This window comes from Peromyscus leucopus, chromosome 5, assembly GCF_004664715.2.
Source record: "Peromyscus leucopus breed LL Stock chromosome 5, UCI_PerLeu_2.1, whole genome shotgun sequence".
In the NCBI taxonomy this organism is placed as follows: Eukaryota; Metazoa; Chordata; class Mammalia; order Rodentia; family Cricetidae; genus Peromyscus; species Peromyscus leucopus.
Genome location: NC_051067.1, coordinates 100,767,077 through 100,793,405, shown reverse-complemented (window position 1 = coordinate 100,793,405; position 26,329 = coordinate 100,767,077). Strand labels below are relative to the sequence as shown.

Below are 26,329 nucleotides of genomic sequence, written 5' to 3'. Positions count from 1 at the left end.
CCTCTCTGTCTCTCTCTGTCTCTGTCTCTCTCTCTCTGTCTCTCTCTCTGTGTTTTTTCGAGACAGGATTTCTCTGTGTAGTTTTGGTGCCTATCCTGGATCTCACTTTGTAGACTAGGCTGACCTTGAACTCACAGAGACAAGCCTGGTTCTGTCTCCCAAGTGCTGAGATTGAAGGTATGCACCACCACAACCTGGCCAAGAATACTCTTAAGTGAGAAGGACAGCAAGCTTCTAGAAATATTTTCAGTAAATTTTGCCCAGTATTTACACAAATTATTTCACTGAATTACCTGAACATGTCTGCAATGTAACAATGATTACCAACTTTGTTAATACACACAAGGATGCCAAAGGCTAGAAAAGTCCAGGTATTTGGCTAAATGCACAGAATTTGAAAAAAATAAGAGATTAAAAAAAAATCACATTTGTGTTCTGGTTCAAGAGAATGTGATTCTGAAATATTTATTCTTTCAGCCAGAGTTATGCATAACATTTTGAGGTCTGCCAAATAAAAATGGTTGTTTTGGCCTATGAAAAAACTGAACAAGGGAGCTGCTAAGCCTCTCCCTAATGCAGCAGTACTGTGATGGGATGCCTCTCACAATGAAATAAAACACATGACAATAGAAAATGATACAGAGGTCATAGAGACTAATTTGGAAATTGCCAACTGCTAAGGGCATATTCTCACCTTCCTTTCCACAAGAAATGGTCTGCATGTCTCATTTCCCCAGATGAATAATTTTAAATAGGCTAAATTTTACAAACAAATCTGAACAAGAGTTTTCCTTCTCAAAATAATTATGACAAAAATTAAGGTGCCAAAGCAAAAGGAGTGAAGTGCAGTTTTCAAAACTTTGGTCCAAACATTTTTAAATAATGGCTTTACATGAGAATTGCCTGAGAAGGTTTATAGTCTACCACTGTCTGTATCATATCATTCTGGATGGGACTTCAAGGATAATAATTTGAAAGTTGTATACTAGAGGCATGAATATTACTTCTAGGCTTAGCATGTTGTAAGTTCTGGGTTATCTATAAGCATTATTTTGCTTAACCCTCTTTACGCTCATATATATATATATATATATATGCATATACATACATGTTATATACAATACACACATATATATATGTATGTATGTATATATATACATACATACATATATATATATATATACACACTCTGAGACTGAGTCCAGTTAAATGACTTGCTTGAAGGTATAGTAATGTGTTTCAGAATAAGTTAGCTCATTCTGTGTGCAAAACCTTCCACAGTACTCTCTTTCAACCTACTCCCACAGATCTATGCAAAGATGAAATTCTTCAGAAAATATTTAGTTTTTTTTCTCTACAAATATACCTGTTAATTTGAGTGAATGCAGGACAACAGAAGATAATCTTTGATTTTTCACTCTATTTCCTCATGCTTAAGTAGTGACTGGACTCACTGCCACAGTATCATAGTGAACTTTAAACTTGAATAATTTTTTCATGTCAATTTATTACTTCACAATGAGAAAACAATATCTCTTCATAAAAAAATCAAAGGAGACACACTGAACAACAAAGCAAAGTACAATCTCCTGTGTCTTTCTGTGAAGAGTTTCTCACTCCTCTTCTTTCCGATTTGTCAGTCCTTTAAATGACTCTATGAGTATATCTTTTCTCTATCCATTGATTTTTCATTTTTTGAATTAATTTTGCAGACTACATAAATAGTCAATGTATAGTTTCCTTAAAACTTTATTTTTTAATAAATATTTTTATTTTATAATTAATTTAATTTTACATATCAGCTGAGGATTCCCATGTCCTCCCTCCTCCTACCCTTTCATGCATTCTCTGCATTCTCACAAAATATTATAGAGTGGAATTTTACAAAAATATAAATTAATTCTCTCATACTTGGAGTTAAAGTTCTTTGTAGTTAGACAGTTTATGTTGTCACTTATGGCGGTAAAAAAAAAAAAAATCTATGTCCTCTCATGGATGAAGACAAAAGAGCCAACATGACAAAGTTCTTCAGTAAACCATTTTATACAGGAACCAAGTCCAACTCACGAGGAAGAGCCTGAAGGCCTCACCACCATACAAATATCTGGTTCCTGAATACTTTCATTTACACTACTAACACCTCAGTTTATGATAGAACTCTTTCAAACTGTGATTAGCCCTCACTAACCTAATCATCAGATTACTATCTTAGCACACAGACAAAAATAAGAAAATTGAATGGAGTGTCCATTTTATGTCAGAGTGTCACAGTGGTCTTATTTGGACTACTGCTGTAATCTCATAACTGATCTTCTCTCCTAATCAGCATCTTCGCATTCAAGTAAATCTGGAAGCACTTAGAGCACAGATGGCCATATCAAGAATTGACCTGGGCTTGAAAGGCCCTCCTTGTTTCCCCCACGGAGCATATAAAATACACATTCTGTAATTCAAATGCCCTCTAAAATTGATCTTAGCTTGAATCTCTAGCTCTACATTTGATAGCAGACTTTGTCCATCATTTCTTCTAAAACTGTTTTGGAATTTTGAGCTCCCTATCTTCCTCTCACATAAAAATCTTTCCTTTCAATTGTTCCCAAGTCCATGTAATATTCAAATAATTGCCATTATTGGTCTTCCATGTCTTCATCTGCACCAGCAAGATTGATGTGTCACTTCAGAAAGTACACACACACACACACACACACACACACACACACACACATACACACACCTCAAAATGCATTGCTCCCAGTATATGTATGGTTGAGTGTGTTATATAAGTGATGTTTAAAGCACATTGTTGTTCTGTATTCTTTAAAACTTACCAAACATCATTCTGAGTATAAGTATCAACTACTCAACTATTATTACAGGTGGTTTTTTTTTTTTTTTTTTTTTTTTTTTTTTTTTTTTTTTTCCTGAGCAGTGACTGCAATTGAGAGTATATAAAAAACATTTTGTTTGACAAGATCTTTTAAGAACTCAAAACTATTTCGGTTACCACCAAGATATACTACTCAGATGCACCATTGATATCCTTCAGGATTAAAACTCTCTTCCCCTATATTCTGGGTATACTAGTAATTGACAGTGCAAGGCTGATAATCCCTGACAACACTTTGTAGTTGCCCTCGGCTAAACACAGTTGCCTGACCCAAGGCCAAAGTTCCTTTCTCATAGGCCATCTCATCTCCCACTTCTTCAGTCTTGCAATGTGAATAACTGGCCGCATTTCTAAATAAGCACTCCAAGTCTCAATACTTTGCTTCATAGCCTCATATAATTTACTGCAAATATTGTTGTGGTTTCATGGCTGCATATATACTTCTGCTTCATCTTGTTTCTTTTACTTATCTCCAGAAGTAAGGACACTGAAGGACACTCTCCAGTAAAAATTCTGCAAGTTATATATTATTAACATGATTCCATATAATTCCATGAATTATCTGTGATGTTAACATTTTTCAATAAATCATCAGGTAACATATTCTTTCATTTATCCACTTAATAAATATGCTAAATAACTACTTTGTGAATGACTCTTAATTGAGTAGAACAACACTGTCTGACACTCTTCTACTGATTCTAATCACACCAGACACCTCTTGTTCTCCATTGTTTCAAAAGTCATCAGATTATCCTATGATCATCTTTGTCTTTACTTATGATTGAATAATTTTTATGGATTTCTTCTTTTATGTGTCTGTGAGAAACTTGACTTTTTTAATATTTGGTTTCAATGTAATCTGTCTTTGAAACCTATGACCATTCTCTTTGTGCTAGACCAAACGAGGGAACCATGATTGCTGCACTTGTATGCACCTGAGTAGCTGAGTCAATTTGTCTGTTTCCTTCTGTTTCTTCCCACCACAAAATTCTAAGCTTCTTTAGTACAGGGATTTCATTTTAGCTTATATACTGCCATTCAGGTCAGCTTTATATGTACAGTTGTTGCAAAACACTGAAGATTAATGTGTGAAGAGGTTTTCATTCTGTTATCCATGGTTCTAATTACTGGAGTCTGCTGATTAATTGGTGGTTCCTATCTTATTTTATGTTCTGAGAAATTAAATGTGATGGAATAAAATATTCCTTTGATATTTATGTGCTGCTTTTTACAGCAGTCAATGTTTCAAGTTACGTTCCATTGTACTTTGGCAAAACTCAAGTGCTACATGCTGTATTATATCATTAATCTATTACTTCATATTTCTTTGATATGATTCCTTTGCATATTCCTTAAAACCACAGAACTCTAACCGATATCCTTAAAATGAAAACTACAAAGGCATCTTAAATAATAGAGACTAAAAGTGCCAACTTATCTATTAATACAACCTAGCAGTATTGTTTTTTACAAAAGACTTGCTGGTTGTTGAAGTTCTGACAAAGTTGTTTATATCTGTCTGTCTATCTATCTATTCTCCATCTATCCTCTGTCTATCTATCTATCTATCTATCTATCTATCTATCTATCTATCTATCATCTATATAACTATTTATCTCCAGTGGGTTCATGTACGATATACTTGACAAAATTTAGCACTTGGCAAAAATACTGTGCAAATTCTTACCATTTTCACACACTCTCTCTCTTTTTTTAAAATTAGGTACATCTGTCACTAATGTTACAGCCACGGATGCAGATGACCCAGTTTACGGAAACAGTGCAAAGTTGGTTTACAGTATTTTGGAAGGACAGCCGTATTTTTCCATTGAGCCTGAAACAGGTTTGTAGCTTAAATTTTAAATTCTATTTAACATGTTTTGCTTCAGGGAAACACTTATTGGGATCTGCTTTATGAAATGATTTGGCTAAATATTTCACTGACTATACAATAATATTTTACTTCATACTGTGAGGGACACAGTTAGCCTTGCAATCATTGATACTGATTAAAATGAATTATAAAACTTGGGTTGGCTATCACCCTTGTAGCAGATGGTCTAATACCATTTCTCATCCTGGAGTTAAGGAAAGAAAGGTGCTTTCATCAGGGGAGATCAATATCATATTTAATTATAGATTTCAGTAACTTATTGGCTTTCTGTTAAGTGAGAAGTCACTTTCTAGGTTTTACTTTGTACATCTATGAAGTGGAGCTGGACCCCCTCCCTGCCCTTGTGGTATTGTTAATGGTACAATGACTTCATCACATTCTTTTGTCTCTATCATTACATGGAACAGAGTAGTCCTCCATTGATATCTCAGCACTTGAACGCTCATAAAGGCATTTGTGTGATTCAAGTCAACTTCAGCTAATATTATCAGTTCTGAGTGGGTAGATATTTTAAAATATGTTCCTGGGGGGGGGATGATCTGGGTAATGGTGGTTCACATATTTAATTCCAGCACTCAGGAGGCAGAGCCAGGAGGATCTCTGAGTTTGAGACCAGCCTGGTCTACAGAGTGAGTTCTAGGACAGTTGGAGCTACATAAAGAAACCCTGTCTTGAAAGAACAAAATAAAACTAAAAACCACCACCCACAACAAGAACAACAAAACCAAAAATAAATAAATAAACACTGAACACATGCACATAGACATTGATTTCTCTTTAAAAAGAGATGAAATAGAAAAGATCCTCATATGAACAATATATTTTGTAAATGAGGACATTTATCCCTAAATACGTTAACATAGCCTAAGATTAAATTTGTTCTGACAGGTTTTATTATGTCATGGGGTTTTTATTAGAGCATACCTAACATTATTATATAACATTTTATTAGAGCATAGCTAACATTATTAATTTTTTTTTGGTTTTTCGAGACAGGGTTTCTCTGTGTAGCTTTGCGCCTTTCCTGGAACTCACTTGGTAGCCCAGGCTGGCCTCGAACTCACAGAGATCCGCCTGCCTCTACATTATTATATTTTATTGATGTCAATGTTGTTATTAAGAGCAGTTGTTAATCAAAACAATTTTACCACATGTATCTGTCTTCTCTATCCTGTGGTTCCTGTTTTCATTTTACCTATCAGAAACAGTCAGCCTACCTGTGTGTTTTTTCTTTGGTTCATAAATTTTTACCACCACTGAGAAAAATTCCATGACTTGTTGTTAGGTCATTCATTAATCAAATCAAAAACTGAATTTTTTCTTTGTGCTTTTCAAGATAAATTCAAGGAGCAAAATGTGCCTTTAAAAGCAAATATATAAATAGGCCACAGCTACAAAAGTAAACATAAATTTGGAAACAAGAAGGAACTTGTAAAGTGCATTAAATTCAGGCTATGGTTAGATAGATGATTTCCCCAGTGAAGAAGAAAGTCTATTGTAAAGTTTTTCTCATTTTTTTGAGCTGAGGATCGAACCCAGGGTCTTGTGTATGGGTGCTCTACCACTGAGCTAAATCCCCAACCCAAACTCTCAATGGTTTCATGTTTTTTTTTTTTTTTTTTTTTGAGCTGAGGGTCGAACCCTGGGCCATGCACTTGCTAGGCAAGTGCTCTACCACTGAGCTAAATCCCCAACCCTCATTTGAACTCCAAGATAATCCTGGATACAGCAGAGTAAGTCATCATTTAAAGAGAAAGGGTGGCTAGATATTCTCTACAATTCCCCATCAAAGGTCTAGTAGTAGAATTGGGAGCAGCCAGGACTCAGACCCAGGTCTCCGAATCCATAGTTAATACGATGATGTTAGATTTTTTTGAATTCTTCCCTCCATCTCTCACTACATCTGTCCTTTCTTCTTTCCTTCCTATGCTCCCTCCTTTCTACCTCCCCTTCCTTTCTTCTTTCCCCTTTTCGGTTCTTTCCTTGCCTCACATAGCCCAGGCTCATGGCCAAGACACTATGTGTTTAGGTGCTGGCCTTGAACGTCTACTCTTCTTGCACTCTTTCCAAGCCCTAAAATTACAGGTATGAGCCATCACTGTAGCCTGGTAACTTGAACTTCACTTTAGACGGGGGCAGTTTTGTTGGGAGAGCATACATAAGGAGAAAGTTGTTCACTTGAACATTTTTGTTCACTATTTCTTGTATAATAAAGATATTAAGCCAAGAATTTCCATTGAGCATTCACTATGTGCAGCCACTGAATTAAACATGGGAGTAAAAAAATTACAAAGGCTAGTCTCAGCTTGCAAGTGTCTCACAATCTATTTCAGAGGATAGTTTTCTTTTTTAAAAACATAAATATAGTAAGCATGGTGATCTTTTAAATAATTTATATCTGAAGAATAAACTCTTGTGTGATGTAGATAACTAAAGCTCCCTAACATGGTCGAAGTTTCTTCGGTATATATTGCCATTTGCCTAATTAAATGATCTCAGCTATATTCATTATTCATGTTTTTAGCCAATGTAATAGGGATCCATATCAACACATCCATTTAAACTTTACTGTTTGCAGTTTGACTGATATAAAATTGTCTTATAGAGATTTTAGTAAGTTAAGTCTGGTGCTACTTTGGATAATGCTCTGCAGAAAAATGATACTTGAGCAATTCACATAGTAGTTGCTAAGTAAATATTTGGTATTTGGTAGATGAGGGTGACAGTTTGGCTAAAGAAGTTACAATGAAATTGAAAACAGACTCAAAATTTAATAATCAATGAAGAATAAATTAAACTTATATTCTTTTTTTTTTTTTTTTCGAGACAGGGTTTCTCTGTGTAGCTTTGCGCCTTTCCTGGAGTTCACTTGGTAGCCCAGGCTGGCCTCGAACTCACAGAGATCCGCCTGGCTCTGCCTCCCGAGTGCTGGGATTAAAGGCGTGTGCCACCAACACCCGGCTTAAACTTATATTCTTAAAACAGCAAAGCACTTGTAAAGTGTATTGATTTAAACTTCGATAATACACAATCCTTCCTCAACCAACAAGGAGGCCTGTTATAAATATTATCTTATTTGGGCCTCAGAGCCTTGGAGAAGTGGCTGCTGAATGAAATTTACACCTCGCTCTGTAAATTCTTGCATTATTGCACTTGAATGTGTTCAAATAAAAAGAGGTTGCTTTCCCAGGGAATCTAACTCTTATTATTTATGTAAAATTTTTCCTCTCTTTTGGAAAAAGGAAACTGATAAAAGAGATTGAGAGAGGAGATTTAGAATTATATAAAAATAGAAAAATAAACATCCCAGAAAATTTGCAGTTTTGTTTTTATCAGGCTATAGAAATTGTGTCACTGTTCTTAGATTAACAGAACCAATGGAATGACTATGTGCATTCAAGTGGGATTTATTAGATTGGCTTAAAGGAGACAGTTAGGCATCCACCAATAGCTGCTGTTTCACTGGGAAGCTCCAGGACGTGTAGCTGCTCAATCTGCATTGCTATGTGCTCAGTAGCTCCATCTGGCTTTGAGGGGCACAGGATTCCAGGAGAGCCACTGGTCTCAGATCTGTATGAATGAAGATAGGTTCAGATGCAATGAATAATGGCAGCATCTGTAGTGGCAGTAGCAAGATGACCACTGGGCTTCTGGGCTCACCTACACAACATGAAGGCAAGCAGGTAAAAAACAAAAGTTTTCTTTCTCTGACTTCCATTTATTTGGACTGCGCCTGGGTAGTGCTGCCCCACATCCAGTGTGTCTCTTTCAACTTCAATTAAACTTTTCAAGAAAAATTCCTCACTGCTATGCCCAGGGACTTGTCTGTGAATTGATGCCAGAGGAAGCTAAGTTGGAAACTAAAATGAACCATCACAAAATTAAATAACTTTGGTGGTGACCAGAAGAGGAGGAGCACTTAGATATGCTGAGAAATAAACAAGAACATAGAGTGCAGAATGAAAATGGCTTAATGGGGTTCATGACCGAAAGATCAAATGAGTCAGAAAGCCAGATTGGCAAGGAAGTCCTTCATGTCAGATTCCCATCAATTAGAAAAGAAAAAAAAAAAAAAATAGAAAGGAAGCAGGAACAGGCAATTTTTAGGTCCTTGGGGATCCTTGGAGTAACTGAGGTGTCTCATACTGCATATAATTGTCTAGTCTCTAGCATATACCCTATGCTAAGCCATGGAATTTGAAGTGCTTAGAAAGTTCTTTAACTGAAAAGCCCTGTCTTATGAAACCAGGGAACACATTACTAAGAGTAGTCCCATGCAGGGCCAGCAAATGTTGGACAATTACTAGGCATGTACATTGTAAAATGTATCACATGTATCAAAAACACCAGGAATGTCCTCCAACTTTGACTAGGATTTAAAATCCTAGAAACAGTAAAGAATTTTTCAAAGATGAACAGAGACTTCTTATATAAGACCAATATACCTCTGGAGGCATTTGTCATTGTTAGCTTTAGTTGTCAACTTGACACATCTAGGAAGAGGAAAAGTCAGTTGAAGAATTGCCTCTATCAAATGACCTATAGATATGTATTTGTGGTGTTTTCTTGAGTTCTGAATGACATAGAGGGGCCAAGACCACTGTGAGTGGTAGTATCCCTAGGCAGGTGGGCCCAGGATTTTTTAAGAAAGGTAGCTGAACAGGAGCCTGGGATCAAGTCAATAAACAACATTCATCCACATTTTCTGCTTTTGTTTTGACTACAGGTTTATGACTTGAATTCTTGCTCTGACTTGCCTTCCTGGTGAATTGTGATCTGGGAGTTGTAAAATGAAATAAACCCTTTCCTCTCCAAGTTTACATTGTTTATTATTTTATCACACAGCAGAAAATCCAACTAGAACAGCATTCCGAATTAAATGTCTTGGTGCATGTTTTGGTATGTCTATGATTTTAGGAAGTGACATGGCACAACTTAGTCATAAAATGTTATCAGTTATAATGTCAGACTCTTTCCCTTTTCACAAAGACTTGGCCATGCTAGCAAGGATCAGACCTGTAGGTAAAATGATCAATATCTTGATAGAGGACACTTACTCAACAGGGTGTGTGATAGAGCTATGCTCAGGGTCTTTTTGAAGTAGATTGGCCTTTGACCACTCTCAGTAAATTCGTGGTGTGAGAACATTTTCAATAGGTTAAAAAATTGTAAAATATAAGAGACAGACAACAAATTTGATCTTGTTTTGCCCTCACAAGAATGTTAAGAGTAGAACTTTTGAATTTGGAACAGATAAATTCCGCTTTCTAGTACTTATTACATTCTCACAATATAGAATTGTGTTCTGTTGTCATAACAATTTGTCTGTCTCAGGAAGGCACCTTCACTTGTTTCAAATATCAAGACCACTGAGAGACACAGAATTTTTGTTTAATTTCTTGTTTGAGCTTAATTGAATCAGCGATTATTGTGTCAATTGCCTATTTTTAAATAATTCTCATAAGAGAAGGGCCAAGATGGAGACAAATGAGATCTCTCTGTTGTGTGAGTTTATGTAGCTATAGAAATCTTTACATAAGCATAACTCAAGAATTAGTTTAAAAAGAGATGGAGATAGACAGACAGACAGATAATGAGTTACCAGAGAAAGAGAAACTAGATCACAAAAAAGAAGTCAGAGGATATAGGCTAGGGTTTGTAGAATTCAAATCTAACTTTTTCTTGATTCTTTCACAAAACAACCACTGTTAATGTCAATAATATTTTGTTTGATAGTCATTTAGAACTATTAACATTCTTGTCATTTCTAAATCCACACCTTGAATGCCTGAGCCATTTTGCATTATTCCTGTTCTAAAACAAACAAACAAACAAAAAAACTTAGGAGATCACAGTACATTCTTGTTCAAATTCATTTAAAAAACACAGAAAAGTTTAGAGTCAAGAGAAAAGAGGCGACATGTGATTAGATCTCCCTCTACCTGAGGTCACTGGAACACTTACTGTTAGTTTTTTTTTTTGTTTTTGTTTTTTTGTTTTTTTGTTTTTGTTTTTTCGAGTTTTTTAAGTAGTAATGATAGCATCAAGAGTGCATAGGAACTCGGTGCCTTTGTTCATATTCTAGATTTGACTGAACTTTATTAATTTATATTTCCTTTTATTGAAAATATATTTTTTCTCATCTAATGATCGTTATTATGGTTTTCCCTGCCTCCACTCTTCCCAGTTCCTCCCCATTTCCCCTCCCATCCAGATCTACCTCCTTCCTGTCTGTACTTTAAACCAAGTTGCAGATGAAAATGTTTGTGTCTTCATTTTGGAAATGTGTCTAGGGAGAATGAGTTAAAAAGTTCTCTAGCCTTTAGATAAAAATATTCTGTCCAATAGTGATACCAAGAAAATGGAACCATGAGCATGGACAGCCATTCCTTAACAGGACAGTTGTTACAGTTTTGGAATGGTGCTGCTTGTATCAACTCACCTCATCAAATGTGTGTTCATTAATTCCACACACTGTTTTGAGAAACAAATTAACATCATTTGAGTGTCACCAATTACAGGACGGTGGGACTTTGTGCCATTCCTTGCTCAAGGTGTTCAGAGCTATATTGAAAGTAAATTTGTGTGATTCTGTACCCCAGTTTTTGAATTCTCTGAAGCTGCCACTTGACATCCATGTGGTGTATCTCATACCAGGACAGATCTTTGGCTTAGAAAAGGACCTCCTAATCTTGAAAATAGGTTCAGATTTCCTATGTAAGTAGGCATAATAAAGAGACAGTCTAGTGTTGGACAAGATGTGTGTGTGGAAGCAATTGTAAAATGCACCATCATTTTTGTGAATAGCTTTTATTATGGTACTTCAAAAGGCTCAAAATAGCTTATTTGTAGTCTAAAAATATTGCTTTTTTTCTTTTCTCTCCCCACCACCCCCAATACCATATGTTTGCTTAAAACATTTTGGGCACAGAAAGGGAGAAATGTAGCATTTCTTTCAAAAGCTCCAATTTGAGGACAGCAGGAAAAAAAACAGTTGCAGTGCATCCTAAGCAACTGAAGACAGAACGTGTAAATGAAATGTTAGGCCAGTAAATAGTAAATGCTTAATTATCTGAGGAAACCAGGGTGAAGTTTTAGGACAGTCCAAGCTTTGCTCCAGGCAAGCTAGAGTATGAAAAATGACCTGCTTAAAAATAAACCAACTTAATTCATTGACCTTTTTTTTTTTTCTTTTTCTTGAAACTAAGACCATCTTTCTTCATTGGATACAAATAACATTTGTCTCAGTGGAACCTGTAAAAAGGAGCAAAGAAAAAAATACTCCTTAGGGGGAAAACCATGTAATAAATGGTTCTCTTTTAGAAAAATCAAGATAATAATGGAGTCTTCATGGAATGCCTTAACAGAATTGAGTTGGTTTAATGCCTTCAGAGTCAGTGATAAATTACAAACACGCAGGGCACAGGGTCTCTTTTTAATCAGGATTGCATAGGTTAACATGGCTACAGGACCAGCTTCGTGTGTGTCTTTGAGAAGGAATATTCAGTCAGATGTTCTCAGGCAGGCCAAACTTGCTGGACTATACATAAATGGCTAGAAATGACTTCATAGCTCACATTAATTGGTATTTATTCAACCTCCACATGCTAAATCATGCTCTAGGTACTCAGGGTAAGACATTGTGCATAACAAATACTGAATGTACAATAAATTTACAACATATAAGACATTAAATTAGAATATAACTTACATAGCAGATATACAGAACACATACATTGACATAGGAAATATGATACATGGTTCATTCTATATGGATAAATTGGTTTGCTATCTATTGAAACTTACATAGAAAAAGAAAATCAGAACATCTTAAAGTTCTCAAAGACCTCTAAGACTTTGATGGCAGTGTAACATGTGGTGGATCTGGCCATAGGAGAACTGCTAATTAGGTTTTGCATTGAAAGCAGAATTAGCTGGCATCTTAATGCAGACCTGTAATATCACGTTTCAGGAGGGAGAGTGAGCAAGACTGGGTTTCAGGCCAGCCTGGGCTAAACACTCCTGTTGGGGATGCTATGAATGTGTTGCTCTGATTGACTGATATATGAAATGCTGATTGGCCAGTAGCCAGACAAGAAGTATAGTATAAGTGGGACAAGCAGAGAGGAGAACTCTGGGAAGAGGAAGGCTAAGTCAGGAATCTCCAGCCAGACACAGAGGAAGCGAGATGTAAAGTACTTGTAAACCACAAGCCACGTGGAAACTTATAGATTAATAGAAATGGGTTAATTTAAGATATAAGAACTAGATAGCAAGAAGCCTGCCCCAGACATACAGTTTATAAATAATATAAGTCTCTGTGTGTTTATTTGGGTCTGAGCCACAGCGGCCCAAGTGGGACTGGAGAAAACTCCAACTACATACTCCCCCCCACAGAAGGATAGTTCAAGTAGTTTATTTATATTTTCAATGGTGACTAGGGGAATTAATGACAATTGTGTTTTAAATATTAATAGTTACTATAAAAGATATCTATAAAAAGGAATAAGGAATAAATTAAAAAATCTTGACAGTGAAAAGAGATGAAAGATAAAGGAAGGAAGAAAAGGAGAAAAGAGGGAGGGGAGAGATATGGGGAGGGAGAGAGAGAGAGAGAAAATGAGAAACAGAGAAGAAGAGAGATGCTGGTAATGCATTTTAGTGGGTAAGCATATGTCCACTGTGTCCAGTGCCCTGGGTTCAACACTGTACAACAAAGAGAAAGAGGAAATATATGGTCAGGGGAAAAATACCTTCTCAAATTACTCATGGTATCAGATTTTCATTTGGAGAGAATTTTCCATATTTCCAAGAATTTCTGTGTACCTTTAAATAAGTTTTTTAATAGATTTTGTGATGAACTATCTAATCTTGTTAACAAGAATTATTGTATATATGAATGAGATTCAATGTGTTTCCATACATGCATATAGTATATCTTAACTAAATCTAACTTATAGATATATGTGTATTAATACTGATTTATAATCATTTATAATGTAAAAAATGTACTGCATTAAAATTATCTTCACAGATTAAGAATAGCTTTAGTGCTTCTAACTGAATTTTTTTTTTGCTTGTTGAAATGAAATAATATATGTTAATTTTAATCTGTTTTGTGGTAGAACATTTCCACTTTCAATAGCACAGTGCTTTAAGTGTGAAGGGAAAGCAGAAGAGCAGTGTCAAATATGAAACACCTGCTTCTCTTAAAGCCCTGAGGTTTGGGGTTAAAAATCTTCTAAGCAGGCTTGGCATCGAATGCAGGGGCATTGACTTCCAACATAACTTGAGACAGTTGGTTTCTTTCCAGATATATTGCTATCTGCACCCACCTCACAGCTGACTCACATTGTCACATTTCAACTTTTCTGATCACCTACAGATCATGCTACATTGTCAGGTGGTGGTCTCAGTGGAAATGGGACAGGGCTGCCTGCTGTTGTAACATATGAAGACTCTTTTGAGCGTCCTAAAAGATCAGGAGGGGTATTGTTGTTTTCTCTAGATCAACTACAGACTGGCACACAGGAGGCTTTCTAAGAAAACCTGACTGTACTCTCTATCCAGGAGAACAGCTGCTTAAGGCATCCCTCCTCCTGTTATCAGTCCATATTCATTTTTGTAAGTTTAGTAAAAAGAAAACAGAGAGAGAAGCATTCCTTCCAAACATAGCAATACACATTCAGAGCTACCAGAGAAGAGGAGATACGTTTCTAGGTTTGATTCTATGCTTTAGAAAAGACTATGGAAAGAGATAGTGGTTGCTCACAGGTTATGTATATTTCAGGTATAAAACTCAGTAGTGAACACTGGATAAAACTTTTATGAAGCAAGTATGTGCTGGTGGCCTATGTCAAGGTTTGCACTCTTGCATAATCTCTATGCTAGAGAAAGGAGCTATTTTTTAAAAAGTATCATTAAAGATACATTGTAAAGATTCCTGGACTTAATGATGTGGCCACAGTGATACAGGTGACAAATGCTTGATATATATAGTTTATAATCAGTATGTTTTTGACAAATAGATGAATGAATAAATTGATGAGTAAGTAATGAGAACCTAAAGTGATTAATTTTACCTGTACTGTAATGTAAAACTCCCTGAATTGTTTGGAATGCCCAAACTTGATGGAGATGAAGAGGACATAATCTAATTTTAAATTCTAATGATTATACTAAAGATTTACAGATCTACACCCACAGTGAAAACCATGCCTTTCCAGATTTGCTGCTGATTAAATTTTTTCTCTGTAAATAAGATATATATATATATATATATATATATATATATATATATATATATAGAGAGAGAGAGAGAGAGAGAGAGAGAGCCATCTATGTTACTATTTGAGACAAAGTGTATGGAATAAATCCTGTGATCACATTTACTGTATTAAATTATAAAAACAATAACAGCAAAAGATCCCAAGCACATAAACACATTACATTTTTCTGGGTGGGATGCAATCAGTGTGACTCTCTTATACTTATCCTTTACAGGAACTATTTGTAAGTCCAGAGAGACTTACCAAGTGGTAAACATAGCTATAATAAAAGGGGACATTTTGGGACAAGGACTTTGGATGAATATGGCTAGGAGAAAGGCTATGGAGCACACAGAGTCCCTCAGCCTGCTACTCCCAGAGGCTACACTTGAAGACACTCAGATTGGGCAGAAGGGAAGTGAAAGAAAATATGCATTTCTAAATGATGTTCTTCCATTAACAGTATATTAAATGAGATAAAGATTTTTTTCCAGCTTACTCTCTCAAGTTCCTACAAGGATTACCTTGTATTTTATGTTTCTATTATAACATTATTTTTCCCTTTAAAATCCATCCAAGTTTCATATGAATGAACTAAAAATGATTTGCTGAAGGGTCAGGCTTATTTTCACCTATTTTATAATGAAAGTTTTTTATCCAAGAGTGTCAAAAACTAACTTATTTCCAAAAGATGCAAATCTGTGAAAATTGCTACACATCTGAAAATGTGCCTGTTGTACTGACAAATAGCTTAATGGCAGATCTTTTGCCTGGTGGGCTCAAGGATTGTATTATATCTAAGACACTATACACAGAAACAGATCAATGGCAACTTTTTGTTAAAATGTTACAGTTCCCTGTCTCTAGTTTCTACAGTCTCACTCTCTTCAGTCAAAAGTTAAGACTAAATTAATCACCTCTTCAGAAATACTGGGCAGACAATAACTGTTTTCTGTTGTGGCAAAGGTGACTTTAAGATAAAACTCCCAACAATAAGGATTATCAAAAGTTCCAATTTGGAAAACAAAATTAAATATTTTATACATACATAATTCTTGGGAGATTGGAGGAAAGATTTACTTAATGCTGGAGACAGAATTCCTTAAATGTAAGGTACGTGTCGAGTTATTCTAAGACATCAGTAGGAATGAATTACCAGGCAGAGGAGGCAGCAATGGCAAACACTCTGGTTCCTTATACATTCATATAAAATAATCTTCCCAGCTAAACCTTGGGAGACTAACATTTCTCTCTCATAGATAGACTGTTAAAAAATGTTCGTATGAATAAACGTTTCTATTGTACTGGAAGGAGTCTTGTCTAGTTCACCTCCAAGCATCACTTCCTAGCTTTTGCTTAGCAAACTCTCTTATACAATTATTGAACACCTGCCTAGGAGTGGTGTCATTCACAGTGAACTGGGTTCCCTGTATCAATTAATAATACAACCGCTCAGATGTGTCCACAGGCCAGTCTGATGTAGACAATCCCTCAACAGATGATTATCTTTCAAATGAATTTAGACTGCGTCAGGTTAACCTTTAAACAGTTAAATTAAAACCAAGAATATGCCTCTTGCTATACTTGATAAACACCAGTATCTGATTATTTGGGAACTGTAGCTATGATGTTGTTGATAGCACTCTAGCAAACCAAGGAAGCCCACATAGGTTATACATAAGACTAGACCACATAAATGGATTCTTTTTACATGGCTGCTGTTTCTTCCATCCAAGAGCCATGTTTTCTTACAACAATGACATAAGTAACTCTTTGCATAATGAACTAGAAATCTAGTTGAGGGTTTCATTGGTAGTACCCACCAAAATCTTCTTTATCCCACTTTTACAGCTTTCTTAGAAACTGCAAATTGGGTGCTGGAATTCTTAGTATATGTAAAAGACAAAAAACTGAAAAAAAAATTGGAAAGCTTTAGGGCAATAAAAATGATATCTGAGTTTCCTATTCGTGTCTGTCTAATTTCAAACTCTACCCAATTGCAAATGCAGGAGATTGTATGGAAGGATTGGAACAAGGCAAAGAATCTGGGGCCAGAGAGTTTAGAGAAAGAAAGAGGTGCTCTAAATATGTTATTATTCACCTTTTAATTATTGTTGCCTTCCAACTAAATAATAAATGTGTATTCATCTTCTCTACTGTCAGAAACATGATGGTGTGTGGTATTGACTGAATTGGCTTCCTGAAGCTTACAGGCCCGAGCAGATGCCACCCTAAATGACTAAGCTTCTGCTGCATAATTCCTGTATAGTGTCCAAATGTTATAGGAAAATCACAAGGAGATAAGATAGACAATTTGCTGTTACTATTATTTGTATAGTGGAATTGAAATTTATGAAATAAAGTAGAAAAAATAATAGGACAACTTTGAAAAGCCAGTCTAATCAATTTTTTTCATCTGGAAATAGGTGATTTAAGAATATGTTCCTTTGGGGAATCCCAAACTAGAGCTACTTCCAAAGAGGTCAGTCTAAAAAGAATCATTCCTTCATTCTTTGAAATACTGTAAGATTTTGTAGTTCAGTAAAGCATTCTGAGTGTAGTTACTGTAAATATTATTGCCCTCATAGGTAGACAATTACACACTTACTAAGCAGAAATAATGAGATACTTCTACTTCAAATTCTGTGTGTATGTTGTGTTTTAACACACCTGTGTAGGTTCTGGTGACATTATTTGTGCACTTGGAAGCCAAAGGATGAAATCACATGCCCTCCTGTGTTTTTTAGTCCTCTATTTACTTGAGACAGAGCCTCTCACGGGAATTAGAATTCACTGTTCTTCACGTAAGCTGCCAGCCAGCAAGTCACACTAAGCCTCCTATCTCTGCCAGCTCTGCTCCCAGTCCTGTGGTATATACGTATGCAGCCACATGCTGCATTTTAACACAGGCGCTAAGGATCTGAACTCAGGTCATCATGCTTTTGCAGAAAGTACTGAACCATTCCCTGAGTCAGTGCCTCAAACTGTTAAATACGTATTTGTAAAATGAACAGTTATTTTTCCAATTTCTTTGTACCTGATATCATGTTGAGAATTAATTAAGGAAAAAAAATGAGTTAAAAAGGAAAGGACTGAGAGGAATGGCACTATATAAAATTAATAAAAGTTTTGAAATAAATAGAATTTAAGAATCATATTGGAGCCCTTTAACAATTTGAGATAACAGGTAATTCAACCTTCAGAATGGTAAATATGATTTCTTCACTAAGACTTTGCAGTTTATATAAGCATAAGAACCAGAAATTTTGAACTCAGCAAAATTGAAAATTTTCCCCAATATATATATGACTTTATTAGTTTTAGTTTTTAAATATTTACATAACAGTATGATATCTAATATTGATATGCAGTTGATGATGTAGATAATTTTCCTATTGCTTAACAACTATATAAAAGTTTTAATTAGTATGCAAAACTTACACATATATAGCCTGTGTTGAAATATATTATTTTTAATTAATTTATTTATTTTACATTTCTGCCAGTTTCCCCTCCTTCTGCTCCTCCCAGTCCCTCCACCTCCACTCCCCAATCCACACCTCCTCCATTTCCATTCAGAAAAGGGCAGGTCTCCCATGAATATCGACAACACATGTCACATCAAGTTGCAGTCAGACTAAGCAATCCTTATGTATTAAGGCTGGGCAAGGTGACTCAGTATGAAGAGCAGGGTCCCAAAAGTCAGTAAAAGAGCTGGAGAAAGCCCCTGTTCCCACTGTTAGGAGTCCAAGAAGACCAAGCTACACAGCTGCAATATATATGCAGAGTGCTCAGGTCAGTTGCATGCAGGCTTCCTGGTTTTTGGTCTCTGTGAGCTGCTATGATCCCAGGTTAGTTGATTCTGTCATGTCCTTGACCCCTCTGGCTCCTAAAAATCTCTTCTCCCCCTCTTCTGCAGGATTCCTCGAGTTCCACCTCTCTTTAAAAGGTTAACAAGAACTAAAGTAGTTGGTAACCTTACATATACATATATTCATAAATTATATTAATATATTGAATATATATTCATTCAATATCTATTTATATATACATACTAAATTGCATTTACATACTAAAGTAGTTAGCAAACATATATACATACATTCATAAATATATAAGTATATATTGAATGAATAGCAATATATACCCATATATTAATATATATGTACATATACACATGTATAAAACATATATTTAAAACATGGCCATACTTATCTGATAGGTATGTGTATGCATGGATAGGTATGTATGTATATATAAAAATGTATTTGGAGAATTTCTTTTGAAGTTTTCCTGTGTGAGACCAAACACCAGTGGAACTTCCCTTTGTATCCTATTAATTTTAATATAACAGCTGTGGTATGATCTATTTTAGAAGCCACCATCGTGATGACACCTATGAACTCTATTAAAGAAGAAATTTAGGTGACTTAATTGAAATGAACATAATTTTGAAGGACTGTGTTAAACAATATAATGGACTTCAAGTTTTGTTTCCCTGATTTCCTTCTTAACAGAGTATAAATTAACAGTTCCAGACACAAACAGGAATAACAGAAAGCAGTATGTGCCTGACCTTGGGCAGTAAAAGCAGATAAAGTACTTTGTAATTGCACAGGGTAGGAGTGAATTTTGCCTGATCTTCCGGTCCTATTTTGAAAAATGGGGTCAAGGAAGTAAGTGGCCTCATATCATAAAGTCTGCGAATCAACTTCTCTCTCTCTCTCTCTCTCTCTCTCTCTCTCTCTCTCTCTCTCTCTCTTTATTTATTTTTATTTCTTTGAGGCAGGATCTTACCATGTTGCACAGGTTGGTTTATAATCAAGATCCTTGTGCCTTAGGCTGCAGGCATGTGTAGGTTGGCCTGAAATAATTTGTGTGTATGTGTGTGTGTGTGTGTGTGTGTGTTTCTGTTTCTTTTTTTCTTTTGAAATTATCCTTTTTTATTGTTTAAAATTAATTAATTTATTTATTTTTCAATTGTCATCTTGATAGAGTATTTTGGTTTTACTCAGTTACCAAGCAACTCTCTCTTTAGACTACACCCATAACATTTCATTTGAATTCAGATCTGACTAAATATGAAAAGTAACACTTTTAGCAACCATATTTTGCTAGATTTAAAATTTACAAGTTCAAGAAACTTAAACCAGATTACACAAAGACTATTAATAATAGTTATTGAAAATATATTTATAAATGTAATACCAGTTTAATGGTTATCCACACCATATAATTTCTGGAGTTATTCTCCAATAGTAAAAAGGAAATAACTCTATCCTTTTCCATGTTCTGTTTCCTTGGCACTGATTATATGAAATTGCAACAAATAAATATTAGAGTCACCACAGTGGAAACTATTTTCAGAGGACATCACTTTTTATAAGATTTGAAAATATCCTTGGGTGAAAATCACTTTTAAACCCTAAATTTGTCTTATTTCTGTCACACCAAACCTTGCAATGTACTTCCATCACTATGAGAAGTGGATATTTCATACGTTCACCTAAATCAACTGGAAAAAATGAAAGAAGAATATATATGTTTATAAGTGTTACAAATAAATTCTCGATTTAGACAAAGCTGGGGTTGCTATATCTGAGAGAATGAATTCCAGGATTGTCAATATGATTAATGTAATTTGATAGTATTGGTAGGAACATAAAAGGTATGTGAGATTTTTCTGTGAATCTTAGAAACAGAGTCAAGCTTAATTTCTGTATCTACATTTGTACATGATCTCATTTTTTTTATTTCTAAGGATGAATGACTATAGGTCTACTTCAGGGTGTTAATAGTATTCCATTTATTCAGAGTATGCAACACATAGTTTCCACTTTAATCCATGAGATTTTGTATTTATTAAATTTATTCTTTGCTGAAGGTCTAAGCCCAGATATCACCCTTGGATTCTGCATCTTTCAGTACTGGCCACACTGACCAATATATATATATATAGTTGATTACTATCTTTAGAATGAACTTGTCTTGGAAACTGTTTTATTCATCTTTTTTATTTTTAAAAGATCTCTATCTTAGTTTGGCCCTTAACTTATTATGCAGCTGCGGGTGACTTTTGACTTCTAATCATCTTGCCTTCACCTGCCAAGTTCTGGGATTACGAGTCAAGGCCACCATAGTTAATTCATGTGATGCAAGGGATTGAAACCAGGACCCACATAATGCTAAGCAAGCACTCTAGCCATTTAGATAAATTCCCAGCCCTTGTGTGTCTTTCTTATGTAGATCAAATTATTAAGTTGCTATAGCAGAGTGAAACAGTGTTGAGACCTTGAGACCGTATTGTCACATACTACTTCAGTTGAGCATGAAGTGGTATTTCTTTCTTTTTTCTTTTCTTTTCTTTTTCTTTTTTTTTTTTTTTTTTTGGACATAGGGTTTCTCTGCATGTAGTCCCTGGCTATCCTGGAACTGGATCCTTAGGCCAGGGTTGGCCTTAAACTCAAAGATATCAGGCTATCTCTGCCTCCCATGTGCTGGGATTAAAGGCTGCCCAGCATGAAGTGGTATTTCTAAGTGATGACTTACCCAGTCTCCCTGAGTAATGCTTGATTCTGTGTATTTCCTTCACCATTTGTAGTTCTTTCCTTGACAAAGGGCTGTCTTCTTCCGCATTGACTGCTAACACCTGTCTCTGAGTCAATTTACCTCATTTTTTGATGCCACCATTTCAATAAATGTCAAGGTGCTGAGCTTTCGCTTGTGCAAATATTTATATAAGAGGGAGAATAAGCACAACAGTAATTTGATTCTAAGGTATTCAGAATGTTTCACAGCATAAATTAATTACGCCACGCAGCTTGCTGTTAAGTAGGGCAATGTCGCTCAAGCTCTTGAGCATTATCTGCCCAGAGTTTTCGATCACAAAGGTGATGAAGTGGGAAGTAACAGCTTAAACCTCTGTGCTTCTTCTGAAGAGGTCTGGAGGTGAGCATTAGATGTATGTGCTTATTTTATTTAGAATTTCTGTCTTAGTTCATCTCTCCTGCTAGGACAGAGTATCCCATGCACCAGGTAATGTATAATGAACAGCAGTTCCCACGCAGTCCAGAAGACTGAATTCCAAGATCAAGGTTCTGACAGGAGGCAAGAGTCTTTTTGCTGTACTGTAGGCATCACACACAGCAGGACAAAGCAAGGGTGAGAGGGGGAGGCAAACAGGACTCCGATTTGTCTCTCTTTATGAAATAGACAACTATAATAACAGCATTAATCCATTTGGGAGAGCAAAGCCCTCATGACCTAATCATCTCTTAAAGGCCCCCACCTCTCAATGCTGTTGTAATAGCAATTATATTTCAGCATGACTTTTGGAAGGGTCAATGATTTAAACTGTAGCAATTTCTTGAAAGGGAGGGAAAAATACTCTGTGCTGACATTGAAAAGACTAAAATTTAGCATGGCTTATATGGCAGGCGTTCTAGAAACCTTGAAACCTAGTCAACGTCAATAGAAAAGTCAATTTGTGCTTGCTTCTTCCTCTGCCATTGAATGCAATTGAGGAGAGACTTTGATGATTGGATAAGGAAGAACAGAAGTGTCAGAAGAGGGTAGCTATTATTTTGTGAAAGCTGGTGAGAGGAAGAAGGTGATTATAGTACTGTTATTACAAATGATGAGAGGATCAATGAGATAAAGTGGCTTCTAAATAGTCACATTGCCTGTAGTATGCACCTAGGAGAAACTGAGTGATGATATCCTCAGTTTAGGCTATACTTTTGCAGCATAGAGGTTTGGATGTCATGTACAAATAATCTAATGATATTATACTGTGCAGGGAGGTAGGCAAGACAATAGTCATTTGTTTTGTTGTAAGAAAGTTTGCAAGAGGATATTTAAAGTCTCAGAGACAAAATTTTGACAGAGTAGGGCCAGAAAAGAAGACGTTAAATTAAGAAGAAGAGAACATATAGACAACAATCTGGTATGATTAATGCATGATAACATGATATGATACATGCTATCAGCATTCAAATATAAAAGCCTGGATTTTAAGCAAAGGCTTTGTCTTTTGAATGGACCCTGGCACAGGCCTCTGACTTGTGCCATTTTCTTCTTTTGAATCATCATTTCTGATCACAGTGGCTGTTTCCTTAAAGATGTTCTCTCAGTGTCATGGATCTGAATCATATAGTCAAAAGTTTTACAAAGATGAAGTACTGAAGTGGGCAGATGAAAGTAACATGACTTTCTGTCCTTCCTGCTGTGCTGTGTCTAAGAAATTAAAGTTAGGTTTGAAGGCTTTGAGAGACTTAACATGGTATGATGAATCACTAAGAGAGCAAAAAGTTGACTCATTTGTCATTTTTCTGTTTTCTTTCTTAGAACTTTGTTTTTTAACACAGAAGGCCATTTATGCTATGAATGCACCATTGACATAGCAAATCATTTGCATCTACAAAGACTATGAGACTTAAACATTTTTCTGTCCCTAAATACATAAACCATCAACAAAACTAAGTTCACACTCTGAGAATAGCAAATGATATAATAAACAGCTATGGAAGAAATGGTATACAGGGTTATCCAGAATAAATGGCATCCTCTTATATTTGTACCCCTTAGCGGTAATACTTTCCAATTACCACAGGGACAAAACAGAAAAAAATATCCTTTTAAAATGGTACTAGTCATCTCTGAAATTTGTCTCTATCTATGATATATATATATTGGTGTGTTTGATGTGCTCTCATATAATGCACTTATTGGTGATTGATAGATTTGTGAAAAGAATTACAGATCATGAAGGGAAAATATTAGAATTGAGATGGGAAAAATGTGGATTCCAGCATCATTTGATGGGAATGGTAGTTTGAAGACATCACTTATTATTCTGTACATAATAAGAGTAGGAAATTATCTCTTAAGCATATTCATGTGTTTTTTTATTTAATCCATTGGATTTATTTATTTAGAAGTGAAACACTAGTGTTCTTTATTTTAAAAGCTATAGAAATCATGACTAGCACTTAAGTGGGGAGGGTGATAGAGATGTTCCTGTTGGTACAGTGCTTGCTACAGAAACATATGGCTTTTAGGTCAAACACCAGCAAAAATGTACCAGCCAAGTATGACAGTATGCTTTGTAATCCTAGAACAGAAAAGGTGAATGCAGGAGTATCCTGGGGGCTTATTGGCTTGCAGTCTAGCTAAATTGGTTAGCTATGTGGGTCAAATTAGAGAAGACACTTGATGTGAACCTCTACTCACATACATATTCACAGGCAAACAAGTGCATGTCCAACTACACACTTTAACACACATGAACATATATACAAATAGAGGCACACTCCTACGGTATGCCTTCAAATTCTCTCTAAAAAGGAATTTCATGTTTGGAGACATATATGTTTTTGTTGAACATCATTGCTTCTTTTTTATCCCATGAACTCTCCTCTGTGGCACTCATGCAGAGACACAGAGGTTCCCTCTTTGAACTGCTATTGGAAGCTTTTCTGCATTGCACTTGGTCCATAGTCACTCAGACCCAAATAAACACAGAGAGGCTTATATTATTTTTAAACTATGGCCATGGCAAACTTATTGCTAGCTAACTTATATCTTAAATTAACCCATTTGTATAAATCTTTACTTTGCCATGTGGCTTATGGCTTACCAGTACTTTTACATCTTGCTTCTCCTGGCTGTGGCTGGCAGCATCTCCTCTTTTCATTTGCCTTCTTCTCTCTTTCTCTTTAGAATGTCCTTCCTAACCTTATTCTATCTCACCATTGGCCAAACAGATTTATTTATCAACCAATCGGAGCAACACATATTCACAACATACAGAATGGCATCCCCATCATTGGACAGCATATAACGCAGCATTGCCCAGTATAAAATGTCATGTGTAAGGAGTGACTACATGTTCCTCAGAAATTGATGGCTTCCATTCTTTGTATTCTGAGAAGAAAACGAGAAAATATAAATGTATAGACCCCAGATTCTGTTATTAAACCCAACAAGTAGAAGGTTGTAAGAAACTGAGTGCCACCTTGAATTTATTTGTTGCAGACAATCTTATGCAAAGTTCTTAACCAAGTATCACACATGACAAAAAGGGATGTCACCAGCAAGTATGTACTGAACTGAATTAAGCTGAAGCGAGTGGTCTTTATTATTAATTATTTCATGCACTCACATGTCAAGTCTATATTCCTAAATCATTTATCTTCACTTAAATTCCTTAGAACAAAATCTTTCAAGGAAATGTTTATAAGACAGAAGAGAACGAGAGAAGTGGGGAGTATGAAAGTGTTGGTCAGAATTAGGAAGCTAGAATCATTTTATTTTCATAAACTCCAGAGAAATAAAAGTAAGGTGAAGCTATTTACTATAAAATTAACTTTAATGTAATTCATAATCCATTTAATGCATTTGAAAGAAAGGCACTCTGGTATTTTTGACATTGCTCACTAAGAGACCAATAGATTTGTAACTACTTGCTTCTCATTTTTTTTTAATTATAATTATTTAAATATCTATTCCTTTGCAGAGGAGGAAATGAGAGATAGGTTGCAGGGGGAGGCTGAAAGGGAGTGGGAGGATGGAAGAGAGGGGAATCTGTGGTTGATATGTAAAATGAATGTTAAAAAAGTGAAAAAAATAGAAACCCCATTTAACACTTTACTATTTATCTAATTATATATACTGTGCTTGCTCCTCTTAATTATCTTCACAGTAACTTTATTAACTAGCACATGTATCATACTTTTTTTGTGTGTGTTTGCTACATTTGCCTCTGGCTTTCCTTGGCTGGTCAGAATCAGCCTTTTGTTTGTACAACTGTGATTATATGTGTCCTGGAGGGACACAAACCCCTTCCAGTATATTTGCCTCCTTGCCATGTGTGATAATCTCAACAACATTCACAGAATCCTTTAAAAAAATCATAGTAAAATTGGGTTATGTAACTAAAACTACTGATAACAATTGACTTTTACAGAATATATTTATTTGTGTATTTACACATCTCCAATTTTTCCCCTGCTAGTTAAGTAGCACTCTATATTTAAGAAATGAAAAGTTTCACAGAAGAAGCCAGTGAATTTGAAGCCAGTCACCTTGCCTCAGGAAGTTCTATCAGTTGTAATATAATTTTCTGCTTTTTCACTGGATAGTAAAGTTTGTGATGAGAGCCTCTCTTTCTTACTGTCTTCCTGGTACATGATGCCATGTTTGATCTATAGTAGGTGCTCTATGAATACTTGTGAAATGATGCAGTCTTTTCTTGTGAGATTTTAATTTCACTTCTCC

General features: G+C 35.6%; 1 protein-coding gene and 1 long non-coding RNA gene across 4 annotated transcripts in view; both read left to right on the top strand.

Annotated features, from left to right (window-relative positions):
* Positions 1-26,329, top strand: part of Cdh8 (cadherin 8) — a 368,270-nt gene that overhangs the window by 173,219 nt on the left and 168,722 nt on the right. For all 3 annotated transcript variants that reach the window (XM_028890179.2, XM_028890178.2, XM_028890177.2), the window contains exon 4: positions 4,614-4,733. In XM_028890179.2, the coding sequence (XP_028746012.1) occupies positions 4,614-4,733 (120 nt within the window). The remainder of the gene's footprint in view (positions 1-4,613; positions 4,734-26,329) is intronic.
* Positions 10,368-12,459, top strand: LOC114707447. Its single transcript, XR_003736655.1, has 2 exons — positions 10,368-10,753; positions 10,805-12,459. It is a non-coding gene; the product is annotated as an uncharacterized LOC114707447 (long non-coding RNA).